This window comes from Coturnix japonica, chromosome 18 (genome assembly GCF_054131305.1).
Source record: "Coturnix japonica strain WE chromosome 18, WE-NBRP24, whole genome shotgun sequence".
Classification (NCBI taxonomy): Eukaryota; Metazoa; Chordata; class Aves; order Galliformes; family Phasianidae; genus Coturnix; species Coturnix japonica.
The window spans coordinates 13,930,554-13,947,323 of record NC_140680.1 but is presented as its reverse complement, the minus strand read 5'-3'; the positions used below and the strand labels follow the sequence as shown (position 1 = coordinate 13,947,323).

General features: G+C 42.0%; 1 protein-coding gene across 6 annotated transcripts in view; it reads left to right on the top strand.

Annotated features, from left to right (window-relative positions):
* The window catches only part of LOC107320367 (protocadherin alpha-C2-like), a 63,634-nt gene that overhangs the window by 30,149 nt on the left and 16,715 nt on the right, over positions 1 to 16,770 (top strand). For 4 of the 6 annotated variants that reach the window (XM_085519327.1, XM_085519328.1, XM_085519331.1 and 1 more), the window contains exons 2-3: positions 7,448 to 7,506; positions 7,913 to 8,001. In XM_085519327.1, coding sequence (XP_085375453.1) covers positions 7,448 to 7,506; positions 7,913 to 8,001 — 148 coding nt within the window. Of the gene's footprint in view, positions 1 to 28; positions 59 to 7,447; positions 7,507 to 7,912; positions 8,002 to 16,770 lie in introns of all 6 variants that reach the window. The other 2 variants (XM_085519329.1, XM_015876123.3) reach the window with 1 other exon arrangement.

The following is a 16,770-nucleotide window of genomic DNA, read 5'->3' as shown; positions in this document are numbered from 1 at the left end:
TAATGTGTGCAATGCATTTTGTTTCTAGGTAAATGCTGGGAGTTTCAGGGTCCATTTGGTAAGTTCGGTATCTGTGTGTGTGAGATTCACTTCAGTTTTGCAGCATTTGCTATGTAGAGTATTGCATCCTTCCCTTTTCTCTTGCACATCTAAAATTGCCTGCTGTCATAGAGTGCTAAGAAATGACAGACATGGTCTTGAATCTTTAATGCTGAAACTAATATTGCAAGGAAAATCAGCTTGGAAATCAATAGGTTACTTCATGGCAATTATAGATGTTTGCTACTATCAAACTACTATCACTGATCTGATACCTAAGCAAAGTTGTTGGATTTAGATAGCTACAAAAATATGCTTTGCTTACTGATTTGGGCATATTTGAGTTGTTTAAATGCTGCAAACCCTCCTTTGGTAGCATCTGTTCTATCCAGTGCTGCATCACTGACAATCCAGTGACATCTTCATAGAGAATTACAGCAAGTTACCACTGTGGTGTTGCAATGTGGCAACTTCTGACCTACTGGGCTGATACTGAAAATTGTTTAACATCTGTGGTTTAGCCAGCAATATATTAACCTTTTCAGTATCATCCCACAGTGTAGCATTAAAGGCTGCTTCATGTTAGCATGAAGCCAGCCTGCAGTTAGCACGTAGTCTGCATGCTCTGCAGTTTATTTTGTTCAGAGATACTGGATACACTGGATACATGAATTCTGGTTCACAATGGGAAAGATTTGCTATTACTGCGTGTATTTTGTACCCCAGGACTGTGTCAGTCGTAGGATCAGTTTGTGCATTAATGTGTGGTACACGTCTGGATATGGGGAAATTAAGGGGGGGGGAGTTGTGGGGGGGATTGAAAGCATCCTGACTTGTATACCCTCGCTGGAGAAATGTAACTCATTTAGTTCTTTATACTTATCCACATATGGAGACATTAGCATCTTTTGCTACTGGTGCTGCAAGAGTGAAGATGCACAAATCTTAAGGACTATATAAAATTGCTTTTAGAGTGCAATGATTAGCTATTGAAAACAAAGCAGTTTATAACGTATGCAGTGTTTTCCTGTAATTCACAGCAATGTGGTGTGGGGGGTGTATTTTTTCCTTCATTTTCTCCGCAGTTTTGGTACCTTAAAATCTTTCTGAGCATAATCCTATAATCTGTTTGGTGTTGGAGGGGAACATGAGAGTGAAATATTTCTCAAGGAGTGAAATACACACTTTCTGCCTGGTTTTCTTGGGAAAAAAAAGGAGAGTAATAATTGAAAATGATTTTGCTTTGGATGCAAGAGCAGCAGGAAATGAATTTAATAGACAGATTCTTGTCCCATTTTAGGGAATCTCTCCACTGAATGCAGTGAATTAGCAGATTTTGAAAAGCAGGGCAGATCAGGCAGGGGCTGGACTTGGAGTACAGAAATATGGGCATACATAGAACGAAAGAGCAAAGGGCTGCTGGTGTGCACGTGTGACCCAGAAGAAGGGTCAATTAGTTCAGTAGTTCTGTGTGATGTAAATGGAGGTAAAGTTTGACCAAAGCTACTTATTCTAAGTTCTTTTCTTTGGTCTTTGCTTCTTAAACAGCCCTGTGGTAACACATACCATGAAGATGTGTCAGTGCCATGTATGATGTATAGGTGAATGTGTTGGCATTCACTGATTACTAATTCCTACCTAATTACATGTTCTAAAACAATTGGTGTTTTCCTTGTTTTGATTTCAGCATATACATTGAGGATAGCTTCCGTTTCTTAGTAACACCAAATCCTGCTTTTGATAAGCACTGACTTTTGTATGACTGGCTCATCGGAGGACTGTGCTCTTCTGTTAAGCTGAACTTTGAATTCAACTGTGAAGGCCCACCCTTCCACCTCTGAAGCACAGTGATGAGGATCATTGCCCTTGTGACAGTTTATACAGTCTTTATGTGTTTGTCACTTTAGAAAATATCAACAGGTCTTTTTTTTTCCTCTCTCCTTGTGCTCTTCCTTCCCCTCCCCTCTCCTTATAGTTTTAGGAAGTGGATATTCTGGTAACTGCTGAATGATGGGGATGGGACCAGCTGAATGGGCTTTGCATGCATGTGTGTCATGAACAACAATCGTTGTTCATAGTGAGATGAAAAATGTTTCAGATGTGTTCAGAATTAACCTCAGTAACTTAAGCCTCAGTAATGCTTGATGCAATAAGATCTCAGTCCTTTGTGTACTTGCTAGTAAGTTCAAATATATTAGCAATTGCTCTTTGCTAAGTTGTGACTGAATCCACTGAGTCATTCCATGGATGCAGTGGAGGGGAAAATGCAGCGTATTAAGGAGAAGTGTTGAGTTTTTTCTATCTTTTGGTGCAATGGTGTCTGTGTGACTGTTCTGACTTCTATTGCCTGTGTCATTGTAGTGTAATGGGAGCTCATTTCTGCAAGGCAGCTTCTGTGTCTGTATCCCCCCTGCTTGTCTTTGTGGTCTTTCTTAGCTATAGAAGATTATCTCAGACTAGGTGGGTTTAGCATCAGGAGAAACATACATAGCAGCACCAAAAACCTTACAAACAGGTACTGCTGGAAGAGCCTAGTGTTAAGATTCAGATTCTGGGGTTAATGAGCATTGCTCTCTCATCAGCCAGATCACTACTACAGGGTGAACAGGCAGTGTGAGCACAAAGATTAAGGTGACAAGGTATTGCAGCTTCACTGCTGGCAGCGTGTGAGGTTATGAGCAGCCTGGATTCCTGCCTTTTGGGAAGGGGTGCGTGAAGGGGAGGTTTTGCTTCTGTGCATTGCTGCAGTGATGATCTGTCATTTTCAGGGTAGGTTTTGATGTTTCAGACTGGAGTCCCTTTCTTTAAATGCCCGTGGAGATGCTGAGTGATGTCTGAGCAGTGTCTGGTCCTTAGTTTTTCTTTTCATCTCTTCTGTCTTGTTATCTTGTGTGCAGTTAAAGTCATCCATCGTCTTGTGTCTCATGACAACCTTTCCCTTTCAATGCAGAGATGAACAATCAGACCGACATATGTTTTGGCTGAAGTTTTCATTCCCAGAGGCACGTTCCTAAAGATGAATGGGCAGCTTGGATCTTTGACAGAACTAGACAGCAGCACTTCTGATTGCAGATTCCCATTTACCTTTGTGTGTGTGTGTAAGTGTGTGTGTGGCATATGATGGTAACAAAGCACAATGATGATTATGGTATCCTTAGATAACTTTGCACTGCGCACACTTTCCAGAAAGCAAAAGAGCTGCAAATCAGTGGCAATAAGACCCAGTGGTTCACTGGTCTTTTGCATTTGTTTGAGCACACTGCTCTACTTCTGGCTTCCCCTCTGTGTTTTGTACTTCAAGGAAAGGCTGCCAAGCTCAGGCTCAAAATGCAAGCAACACTTGAACACATCTTGATACTGCTTTTAAGTGCCAGCATGTCTCCAAGTGTCTAAATCTAATAAAGCCACAGCATTGTCTGGAGCTATCTTACCAAGAGATTTCTCACAGAAGCTTTAAAGGTATTAATGGTGGAATATCTTACAGTCTCAGTTCAAGAACTTAATCCTTTAAGAAATTCTCCAGCCCCACTGACATTGTAAAGGTTAACTATAAATGTTGGTTCTCTTGTTCAGGGGCTGAATATGGACCCATTCTGCTAAGCAGGGACAGTGTTCTGTGCTTCAGGGAAGTCAGACTCTTAATTTGATCAGTGCCAGAAGAAATTTGCATCCAATATTAAACAGAGGAGTTTTCCTTCTCCTGGAACTCATTAAATGTACTTTAGGGAAGCACGTTCCTGTTCCTTTCACCTTGGTTTTCTCGGAATTAGAAATGCATGTGAGCACCGACAGAAAGCAAATCTTTGGAAGTTGTAGTCTCTTTTAGGTTCCATTCTGCTTTCTTGTGTCACGAACGCATGTTCAGACTATAAATAGGCTGTTCTGTGCATCAAATTAATCTGCAGCATTTACAGAAGGGAATCAGTAACAGAAGTCTCTGTTTTTCCACATCTGTCAGCATCGTCTCACAGGAAAATAAGAAGAGCTGCATGTGGTCAGAGGTTGTGAGAGGCCTTTTATTATTGCTGTGAAGCACATACATTTGATAAATATAGCTTATGTCATGGTGTTGTGTGTTTGTGTGCAAATGGGAATGGAGTGGGATGCTTTTAGCAGTCTCATCAGCTGGAAGCTGTTTGTAAATGTTTCGTTCACACTTCTCTACCTCAGGCAGGCCCTGTTCTGACACCTGCTGAAATCACTGGGAGGTTTGATTTTCACGAATATGTGATCAGAACATCAACATTTTTCCTTCTATCTCAGAGAATTTACTGGGGTAAATCATCAGCTGAAAAAAAAAGGACCAAGCTAATCTTGTAGCAATGTATTCTCAGTTAACTTTCTTTTCTAAGTAGCAGTGGATTGCTTAAATTAACCCATGCTGTGCAACTTAAGAATGAGTGTGTGAAATTTTACTTGAGCTTTTTTTCTGTTGGGGTGACTTCATTTATAATCTAAATTCACTTTCACTATCGAACTTTCTGATAGGGTTGGTTGATGGATCACACTGATGCTCATGGTTACACAGAATGTAACCCTGGCACTTGGAAGAAGCAGGAGGAACAAACATTTGGCATGAGGTGCTTGTATGGTGTGATGGCAAGTGCTGCTGTAGGCATCTGGATGGGTCTTTGCTCACCTTACAACTCTGATGTTGTGTGTTACTGAGGAAGAGCAGGCAATGGGGAGGAGTAGGAAAATGTGCTCAGTTGTGTGGTTTCCCTCAGCTCAACTGTTGTGTGGTAAAGGCAGGACCACCAGCCTCCAAAAACCTCTGAGGGCAGGCTGAGATGATGTTACAGTTAGAAAAATAGACTTGTGTCTGACAATGTCTTGTGACAAGTTGGGAGCTGGAGACATGAAAGGAACAGTACTATTCTTCATCAGCACTGTGTGACTGCCAGGGGATTTACAAATGGGAAGCATTGGGACCACTTCAGATTGTGTTCCTCTTTGTGCTTCCTCTCTGTGTTCATGCTTTCTGGACAGCTGTACCCTGTCCTGGTGGTGTTGACCTGTGACAGGGCTTTGCAGAGAAGCCTGCAGACATGCATTCATCTTTGAGCAGTGCAGCAATACAGTCTCCTGTCCTGTGGGACTGTGCTGAGGACACTGGTCCACTCTGAAATTGGCCATATTGTGCCATGATGCAATGACTGCTAACAGCACATTTCAAAGCAGGTTTTGGCTTGGGATCTGATAAAGGTGAGCTGTTCCTAACCAGAGCCATGGGCCAATCCAAGTGTGCAGACTGGGAGTGCCTGGTGGGTGTATAAGGGAAGTGTTTGAAAGTCAGATGTGACAAGCTGGTTTTTGGTTGGAATAATCTCTTCCTTGTATGAAGCTGTATTTCGGATTTGTGATGACAATAGTGGGGATTTTTCACCTTGGTTATGTATTAATCTCTTTTTTTCTCAGCCAATGAGTTTTCTAACCTGCCCTTCCAAATCTCTTTTGTCATTCCACCGGGGGAGTGAGTAAGTGGCTGTGTGTGCATTTAAACCGCAGCATGAGCTGATTGCTTTTTCCACCTCCAGAGTGTATGTGCCTGAGACAATTCCTCCGTCAGACTCTGGGACTATCACTGCAGCCCTGCCTGAAGAGTAATAGCACATAGAGAACTGACAGGGATTGGCTGTAAGAAGCCACAGCATCTAGATAATAACCTTTGAAAAGACCACAGTCTTCTATATGCTGATATTTCTCTTATTCTGACATTGTGAGTCAGCCCACGCAATGAGAGTTTCTAACTGATGCATCTGAAACTTTGTACTACATCAGACCATACATTTTATGGGGTTTTTGTTCTGTTTCCCCCCAAAAAAACCTGGGGAGGGGTCTGATTAGTGGAACTTCAGTCTTTCTTTCATTGAGTATTCTTATATGGTTGACTTTACAGTTACCTTGACATCCCTGGGATTGGGGCCAAAATGGAATGAATCAGAAAATACTGGCAACATGCATAATGGGCTCCTTGTCAAGCCACTTTCTGCTGAACTCAGCAGAACCTGAGCATGCCAGGCAACTGGGGTCTAAATGGGAAGGAAATTGCTAGTACAGAAGTTTAATGTGTGGTTGCAGATAGCAGCCTCCTCCCTTTTGTGTAATTCAGACCATAAAGGATACTGAGGATGCAGTCTTCCAAGAGCATCTCGCTCTTGAGTGAAGCTGTGTTCAGGAAGTAGAGTGATAGAATGATGGGGGAGGTTCTAATTGCACCATTTTTATTTGAATAAAGCCTATTGATCCAGGGAAAAGCATGCCCAAAACCTCAAGAGGAAAGGCAGAGCTGGCTGTAAATAATTGAGAGCATTCAACACTTTATTTTTTCTCTTCAAGTAATGGGGCCAAATTCATTTCTGATCTGACTCCAATAGCTTGAACAGAATTAAACCATTACTGTCATTTATTATTTGTGTGTTTGGCGCTGTATGAGACACACCAGGAATGAGTGCAGTCCATTATATTTCTGGACATAAGTTCTCTCTTTGGATTCAAGTGCCTGATGTTAATCACTGGCTGCAGTAGCAGGTACAGACTCTGATGCTTTGAGAATCCTGAGAAATAACCTTGTCATGTTCTTAGGGCTGTATAGATGTGCAGAATTTCAAGAGACCTCAGTTTGCTGTTGTCTACCATAACTGAAAATTGTTTTGATGGTCCTCTGACACTGCAAATGCATTTTTGGAGCAAGTTTTTGTTCAACAGAGCTATCTGTTCATTTAGCAAGCCACTCTGCAGCAAGTCAGCATAAGCTGTTGGCCAAAGGGCTTTGCTGTCTGCTTTCCCCTTCTTTCCCCTCTGCCCTCTAATGAATATGGAGAATATAGAATTTCTTGATATTGTGAAAGAACACGTCTGCCTTTGATAAAAGACTTGCTGCAGTCTGCAAATGTGGTACCATCTAGTGCAGTCCTCTGCAGTACATTAAATGCCAGCAGAAACTTCACAGCAGAGGAGCCCACGTGCCTCCTTCACGGGGGGCTCCATTTTATACATCCTCAGGCAGATGCTGTTTGGCTCAGTAGCTGATTTTCCTTGGCTCATCAAGTAAAGCAGCAGAACGTATATTATGAATTTATGATCCCTTTCTTCTTATGCCCAGAATGTTTATGAATATGTAAAATAACTGCCCACCAGTTTCCAGCATTATGTGTCTTTCCACAGAGATCCTCTCTAGCCAAAGGCCTTGGCATCCAAACAAGTTGTTTTGTTACAGAGATGATCTCTGTGTGTCCATTTGGAAGTTTAGATTCATAGAAAGACTGCAGAATTCTAAATGTTCACCAAAAGCAAGGATTGCCATGCAGACTGTTTGAAACCAACACCAAAATGAGGCAGGTGTAGATGCTTTTTCTGCACATTTAGTGTACACTAACCATGTTTTTCTGGGCTTTTATTTCTACAGCCAAAACACCCCAATCCTGACTGGCGCTACTCCGCGTCCCTAAGGGCAGGAATGCAAAGGTAGGTTGTGTGCTGCCCCAGGCACAGGGCGTTCTGTCCTTGGTCTCTCTGACAAAGACCAACCTGTCCCCCTTCTCTGATGCCTCAGACTGATGGTATCTGTAAGCTGAGATGGAAAGAAGATTCTGCTGCCGTCACTTTCAATCTCTAAGTATGACAAATCTGGTCTGACTGCATCTTTTGCTATAACTGTACTATCATAGATCTCTGCTTTTGTCGTGATCACCTTCTACCTTTTTCTCTGTTGACTGTCAGTGCATTAGATGCTCCAATTATTGAATTATTTAATTGCTGTTATACACAGTGCTTGCATGGTGATCATTTGGGACCTTTGGAAAGTAGCAAGGGGAATATTATGAAGCCAGATGATAACTGTATTATCTGACCATGCTCTGTGCTTGTTCAGTTCTGTGCATATGGAGGAGGCAGGAATCTTACGTGGAGGACCAGGAGGACCTGACCAGCAGTGGCCAACAGTCTCCAGTGCTACTCCAGGTAAGGGTGTGAAGTATCTGTGAATATACGTAAGGAAGAGCTTGAATGTAACCTTCATTTCCAGCCTGTTTTCACTGACTAGTGCATGGTGATAGAAACTAAGTTATAAATTTATTGTCAAAATAAATGGCAAAAAAATGCTTATTAGGATATAATTTCTTTTATTCAGTCATTGACTGATGACTTCAGAGCAGTCATTAAGAACTGGCAAAAAGTCCACAGTGAGTTAAGGAAAAAATAAACATTGATATCATTTGCAGAGCAGGCAATAAAATATCCTTATTTTCTGTGTTACAGCATCAATGATATAGAGATGTGCTTGAGTAGAGCAGTCAGTCACTGTGATCAGTGCTTTTAGTCATATTCAAAATAAGCTGTCAGCTTAGGGGGTCATAAGCCTTATATGACAGCTCTGCAAGCACTGTGAATATTCCAGATGTTCCAATGAGGAACAATGATTTCCATCACAGAGCTAGATCAAGTGGCCAGATGTGGGTCTCCAGCAGAAAAGTTATTAGAGATGTTTTTTTTCATGTTATTACTTTTCAATGCAAAACTTTCCATTAGATTATATGTGAATTTTACCTGGATGAAGGACCAAGGAGCAACTCTGGAGTTTGCATTCACAGCTAAAACACACCCGTGGATTAATTGTGTCCAGCAAAATCTGTATGGCCAGTACAGAAGGCAATCTGCAAAAACAGATTTAGAAACAAGATACAATCATCTCCTTGGCTGTAATTACCTGGTTATCCTGTGCTCTTCCCTTTGTTACAGACTTTGCAGGAAGACACAGCTTGTGCATGTTATGCAGGGTGTGTAACTATTGATAGTGTATTTGAAAATGTCACCACGAGTGCACTGTAACCTTTCCAGAAGGTTTCCTCAGGCTCTCAGCTGCGCTGTTCATCCTTCACTGAGTACTTAGTATTACTGTTACCTTATTCCAAGCTCAGTATGGATGCAAAAATCCACTCAGATGTTTGCTTGCTGGTAATGCAGATTCCTAACTCAGAACAGAAATGCAGAATTAGGTTGATCCCCAGATATCTGGGTATGTCTGTTGGCATTTGGGTCCCAGAAAGCTGTTCCACTAACTGGACTCCCCCTCTGCTGTTCTTCTGGGGTCATATCATTTTAGACTCATCTGGGGAATCTGACTGTCTCTTGGTCTCAGGAGCAGCGCTAACCCTTGGCTCCTAGTGCCCTTTCCCTTCATCACCACGTAACTAGATGGTTGTGCAGTAAACACACATGGGTCACACACTGCTCTGTATGAGTTCGTGGCTGTGAAGAATGGAGCAAGCTGTAAGACATGCAAGGGGGAGAGCTGGCACGTGGTTCTGTGGGGTTGGATCACTGCAGAAACGCCAGTCCAAGCACCAAGGCTGTTTGGCCTTAGGACTGGCATCATCCATCCTCATTTCTCTGTGTATTTTAGTTCTAAGCAATATGTCCAAACAAGTTGTAAGGAATGTCCCCAGCCCCAGGAAATATTTCTGCCGTACAGAGAAGACCTGACTAATTCAAATGGTGGTTTGGGGCTACAGGTGACAGCAAGCAGCTGATAGGGAAACCTCAGGATTAATGAGGATTTATTCATAGTCCGAGTACATTATCAAGCATCACATTTCAGCAGATTAAGTTTGAGACTTGCAATATTTTTTCTTCAAGTCAACATACACCATTGATGCAGAGAAGCAGCTTGTTATGGTATATTGCAGTTGACTGAGCTGACAAATGCATTTGCTCCTGAAACATCATCTTCATATGGGTGGAATACTCTTGTGTCCAGATAAGCTGCTAGGTGAGCTGTTGGTTATCTCTGTTATCATCAGCATGTTATGGTAGCTTGAATCCTTGACTTCTGGCTACTATAAACCATTTCCTAGCCTGTTCTGTGCGTACGTGCTCTATGCAGTGGTTTTAGTCAATTGATTAATCCCAATCAGTTTGTCACTAAACCATTCATTCAATTAAACAATCCACAATAGTAATGGATAAGATGCATTATGGAGACAGATTCAGAAAGGTAATCAATGAGAGCATTTGAAGGTGATGTCATAGGAATGCTTTAAGAAGAATGAACAAGACAAGTGCTAAATCACTAAAGCCTTAATTCCTAATGCATTGCTGTGCTCAAACATCACATGATCTTTCATCAAATCTATGTTATCCAATCAAAACCTGGTCCTCATTTGCACTGACAGCATTTTTTACTGACTTTATGGAGTATTTCACCCTTACAGGGAACAGCAAATCTTGATTTGGTGTGTTGTAATTGCCTACATTTTCCTATGGACCAGCACAATGGGTTTGTGGTCAGGATCCTTCCAAATGAGGTAGAATGAGAAGGCTCCAGCTCTCCCCAGGCAGAAGACAGCATTGGGTTTAGCTCCCTGCAGCATGTCATTTGTCCCCCATATGGCACACAGCAAGACTGGGAACTGCAGGCAGGTTTCAGGTTTCTGCTCTGAGTCCTTCAGTTGATTTGGCAGTTGGATCACTCTTCCTGCAGGCGGTCACTAATCTGAGTGAACTTCATTTTCTGGGTGTCTAACCCAGAATAACCGGAGCCTGGTTTCTGGAAATGGTGGAAGCTTATAATTGAAGAGGTGAATGGGAGCTTTGTTCTCAAGATATAATACTGCAGATACATAAGGAAGTCAGACCTGACTATAATCATAGCTCAAACTCGGTGGGCATTAGACAAATCTGTGTGTATTTCTCCGTGTTCCAGATTCTATTGTATAAAATAGAACTGGTAATGTGTGTTGCTTCACAAGCAGCACTCTAAAGATGCATTCTCAGCACATACAGGGCTCAAGAGAATTAGGAGGTTTTGCAATGAAAAACAACTGTGAGGAATTTAAAATCCTCTGTTGAAAGAGGGCTTTGTGTAAGTGCAGTAAATAAGGTGCAGGGCCACACACTGCACATGCAGGGTGAAGTAAAAATGAGTTCTGAGAATAGAGTGAGCAAATACAAAAAGGCTTCATGGGAGAAAGGAAAGGAGAAGGGAAAGGAGCACATCTGACATTTGTAGAATGGAGCTGAATGGAACTTGTAAGCAATCTGGATCTTACTGGAATCCCTGAAGTCCATGGCAAACTGCCCACTGACTTCAAGGAAACTCGGATTTTAGTGTCTGTCGTTAGGAGCATGTGCAAAGAGCTGAAATGTTGCAGGGGCAGATAGCATTGAGAATTGGACAAGGCAGACTCTTCAGTGAGTACTGAGAATAGGTGACTGGAAAGGAGATTGGTGCACTGAAGGTGGGTAATAGGTTCTGGTGAAGGGGGCAGAGAGCTACGCCTTGTGAACAGAGGTTCATTCTTCTTTTCATGGAATAATTACTTGATCTCTTTGCATCTCAACATCAATTTCAATTAAATTGTAACACTGCTTTTGAAATTCAGCAGGCAAAACACTCCGGTAAAAGCACAGAGGGGGCCATAATGCTGTTACAACACTCTTGGCTTTTAAGTATTTTACTGACAAATTCAGTTTAAGGAAAAAGAACCTAAAAACTCTGACTCCACTGAGGACTCAGCTGCAACATATTGCATATGATATAGCTTTACATTGTGGTTTCAAGTGGAGAACAATTGCTTCCTAAATGTCAATGTGTTTCTGTTCATTTTCTTCAAATGACCTTCCTTATCTACAGAAAAAGGGACTAATCAACCCCTTCAGCCAGTTAAGTCACAAAAAAGAATGTACAGGGGATGAAAGTGTTGCTTCTTAGAAAATGCTGAAGTTAATAGATGAGAAACAGCTCAGGATATTGGTCTGGCTTATCATTCGGAGCTCATCGATTAAAGTTATTAAAGATAATAACTGATGTGCAACCCAGAATACGTAACTGGGATCTAGATTCATTGCAAAATGTCACAGCTCTTTGAAGCAGAGGAAGACAGAAGGTGCAGCTGTGCACAGCTCTACCCTACAGAATAACCAGTTTTCCTCAGTGTTTTGTAATTGCAAGTTTTAAATCTAGAAATACCTACTTATCAAAATATAAGCTCTAAGAAACTTACCTTTGTTGTGCAAGGAACTCTGTACTGCATATACTGTATTGAAAGGGGAAAATGAACAGATCTGTAAATTTGTCTTCAAATCAGTGACTTAATAAACATCCACAATTAAGGTCATAGGAAGTTAAAGCAGTTCCTAAGCCTCCATTGTGAAGCATGACAGAGATTTGATTCACAACCTATTATAATCAAGGAAAAACCATCCACATAAATCATACTGCAATTATGTATTCTTAAGCAACTGCAATATCCCCACCAACTCAGTAGAGTCCAGAGGAGGAAACTGTGCCAGCTCTGTCGTGTAGATGTGGAGCAGTGAGACTATCCTGAAATAGAAATAATCTGCTATATAAGGCTAAATCCCTTTCTTTTATCCCGTGCCAGTGACCTTGCTTGTTGGATTCTCAAATCAATTCCACCATTCTAGGACCCATCACACTTAGTGCAAACAGCCCAACAGGCATCAGGCACACAACCAAGCAGGTTCAGAACTGGCATTCAGTACAGCAGCTTTCCCATCCTGATTAGTATACTGCTTAGCAGTTACTCATACCCAAAATGTGTTGGTGCTAATCAAAGAGAGGATACAAGAATTCCAACTAAAAATTAGATTTGCCAGATTGATTCCTATACATTTGGTTGGAGATTCTTTTGTAATTAGAATTATGTCTGATTTTCAAACCTGAGCAGCTTTTTCAGTTGTCTGACTGTCCATTGCTTCAGGCATTTGCTTCTCTCTGATCCTGGTAACAATATCAATGATTTTTCTCTTGCATGCCTACTGGTAACATTCTGTAGCTACGCAGAAAACATGGATTTTGATTTTCATCGCTATTATTTTCCCAGAGGTTTCAATAAATGAAAAGAAAAATCACTCTCTTGCAGCTGCGCTACCTTGAGCCGTGCTCTTGTCAGAACTTATAAGCTAAACAAGTGTTTATCTGGTCAGTACTTGAGGGAATTGGTGGTAATCAAATTTTTTTCCACATGAGCTTACAGGCTCACAGCTGCTTTGTTTTGTCCCTGTTGTGCATCTCTTTCACTCTACTGATGTGTTCATCACAGTGGTCTTAATTTCTTCCTTTGTAGCCTTTTTCTTTAAAGGGAGATATACTAAAATAAATGTTAAACCAACCTGCAATACTCACGATCTCAGAAGAATGTCCACCCTGTTATCTCTTGCACGTGTGTGCAATTTACTATCTGTTAGAAAATAAGTGGCTAAAATAAGCAAAGCTCTAAGCAATAGGAAGACATTTCAATCTGGAATGTATTTCTATTGCAAGTGGGAGAAGAAAACTAGAGAGTGCAGCCCAGTCTGTGATGTTACTTCTTCCCCTAATGGATGTCTGCCTGTGTGCAGCACTTTGCTGTGCACAGAGGTCACGAATGCATTTTTCATGTGTTTATTTTTGTAACCTGCACGTCCTAAGAGATAAAACCAGGCACTGCTTCAGCGCCTGGTATTAATATTGTAGTGTGGCAGTGCCTCTCAGGTCAGATGGCGCTGCACAAAGCCTGTGGTAACAGTGCAGGACAAGTCTTGCCTTAAGGAACTTACCACTCCCATGAGCACAACTAAGTCTGGGAAAACCAGGGAGAGGAAATGGTTATTATTCAGTTTTGAAAGAGACAAAGTGCAGAAGAGTTAAAGTTACTCTTATCAGGGTGCTCTGTTGCAAAGGCATCCAGCCTGCCCCATGCACTCCTTACAGCCAAGGGGGCAGAGAATAAGAGCCGCCTGTGTCAGGGCTGTCCTCCCTGCTCCTCTGGGCTGCAGAGGTCTGAGCTCCCTGAACACCCTGTGGTTGCTGCTTCAGCCTTTCTGTGCTGTGCTTGCAGGCCCTTTGGCTGCAGTGTCAGACCTCCAGCAGCTCACCAGCCCTGCTTGTAAGGAGACGGACAGAGGCTGCTTCACTTTCCCCTTGGCCGCTATATTTTACTCTTTTGCACCTCCCTGATCTCTTTGCTGTATCCTTGCCTGGGCTGCACAAATACAGAGCAAGCCATACTGTAATTCTGCATATTTTCCCAGCACGCCCTCTGACTGTTTACAGAACGTTGGTCTAGAAATGTTGAATTTACTCTGAGAGCTAAACTCATGCAGTCATTACTTGTGTGCACTCAGAGGGTGTAATGAGAGATGTAAAACAGCAACAGCAGCATGCAGAGGCACCCCCTCCATTATGAGGATTTAATTCTCATAAAATCAAGGCTCTGGCTGTGGAGGAAATGAATCTGTGTGCTGCTTCTCTGCTCTTGTCTTGTATAATTACCATCACCCATTCCTAAAAGCGTTCTCTCTTAGCGTGCACATGCAGCTAGCAAAATAAGTGAGTTGATTAGGAAGAGAACAACAAAAAAATCTCCCCAACTTTATGGTCTTGTATTATCCAAAATTTGAGAGTAAACTCACCACTGCAGGGTTTGTACATAGGCATTCTTTGCTTGCGATGTCAAGAGGCCACCAAAGCCATGCTGCACAGCAGCACCATCAAAGAGGCTGGAGCTAGAATGGGGTTCACTGGTAGTGGTCTGAACATGATAAAATTAGATTGCTTATTAAATTAGATTGAGTTTGTCACTGGGAACAGAGCAAGTGCTTCATTTGCTGTTAGTAGCCTGATTGTCTTGTGTCTGTTTCCATCACTTGCTTGAGAAAAGGAGCTGTTGATAAGGAAAGATGTGCTGACCAACAAGCAAGTCCTGTGCTGATGGATTCGCAGGCTCTCTTGGGGTGCATGTTTGTTCCTGTTGCATAGAGAAAGGTGGGGTTTGAGGGCCTGAAAAGTGAGTTCAGTTTTGATGTAAAGGTTTCATTTCAGGCATGTGATACTGAAGCACACACCAGACAGACTGCTGCTTGGGCTGGGAGTGGCACTGATTAGATACCTAATTGTGTAGTTAATCTCCTTAGTCTCACTTAGACAATTAAGGGCAAGAGAGATGCCCCCATTCCTTCTGCCTTCTTCCATGCAGTGAGAAGAGCTGATCTCAGGTTATACCTTCTTATCCTCCCTGGCTTTGGGCCTGATCTTCTAGGTTGTTCAAACGTTGAACAAGAAATACCTGATTATTTCTAGCTTGCAAGCTCTGGTCTTCAACTCATTTCAGCAGGTTTTTCCCATTCATATTTTTAATGTGATGGGAGACCTTATAACACCACTTTTAAGACTCAGCATCCAAGCTGGATATTTCATTGCTATGGAATGTTACATATCGACCACATCTCATCACCTGAAGTTGGAAATTGCTTTCTCCTCCCTCTGCCCTCAGTTTTCATTGTCCCATCATTATTACTTTCATCATGATCCTGTGTGCTCCCAGCAGGATGCCCTCATGTTATTGGTAGGTAAGAATGTGTGACTGTGGTGGTGTTTAATTTTAATTGATAAAACCAAACTGTGTATTTCATCTCCAGTTTTCACCACCCCATTTCTAGCTCTCCCATCATCATCTCGCACAGTGTAAATGCACATCTTTGTAACTGTTAGCAGTGTCCTTTCCAAATGCCTAAAGTCAAATGTATTCAGTCTCATATAGAGGATAAGCCCACCCAGAAACTGAGCCTGCAGCTGTGGTGTGCAGAGACCATTGGTAGAAGCGTGGGCAGAAGAGTGTGCTAGCACTATGATACTCAGTAGGTTTCCAAGGGATTTGTTTCTCTCCAATTATTTCATGCAACATCATCTCTCCATTGCAAAAATTACTTGTTCTTGCAGATTATTATCTTGTTGCAAATGTATGTTACATAGGTAGCAGAGCATCTCCATGGAGCAGGAGATGAATGAATTACAATAAATGAATAACATTCATCTCAGTTTATCTGCCTCAGTTGTTCCTGTAAATCCATCTATCACAGTGTACAGACTTTCAAACTGCAGCTTGTTCTATCCAGGAGAAGCAATAGTGGGAAAGAGAAGCTCTCACCTCTGATCTGACAGACAAAGTCATTTGGTGCCCCTAATCCAGATCCTCACTGGCAATTTGCCCCATCAAAGAAAACCCCATCACAGCTGAAGCTAATTGGCAGCCCTAGCAGGGAGGCTAGTGGGTCATGTGGACTAAATCCATGTCAAGCATCTGATCTTGTCTGAGGCCACAGTGGGTTGGCAACCTTGGAGCAGTTCTGCCAATCTTGTAGCTGTTTTCAGTGTGAAATAGCAGCCCATCCATGAATAGCAGTGCTACGACTGTATCTTCCTCAATGCATTTTTTTTTTGAGCTTGCAAATTATATAACACATCTAATTTTAAAAGCTTCACCCTCATTAAGGTCCACAATGAACCTGTTCCTTGCCTGGTAATTCTGTGTGCCAGTCTGTGCTGATAAGTTTTTGAAACAGGTGTTATAGAAACTACATCTGAATCCTTCATAGCTGTGATGTGAAATCAGCTCCAGCTGGAGATCTTTGGTGTTAATCCCCTCTGAGATACAGATCTTCCTCCTTTATTTATTTCTCCTGATGAATTTGAGTCATGCTTTAGCTGAAGAACTCACTGTCATTTCTTGATGTGGAGGGAAAATCATCAGAGGAAGAGGTGCAGGTAAGGGCAAAATGGAACACTTCCTTTCCACAGATTTTCCAGAAAGGCCTTTTAACACATTTCACCTGTGCAGTTCAGAGGAGAGAAGGAGGAAGGTAGAGAATAGAAAGTGTCTTATTTGGGAAGAGCAATGACAACCTTATGTTAGCAAGTGCTTGGTACAAAATTGCTGCCAAGTTGGCCTA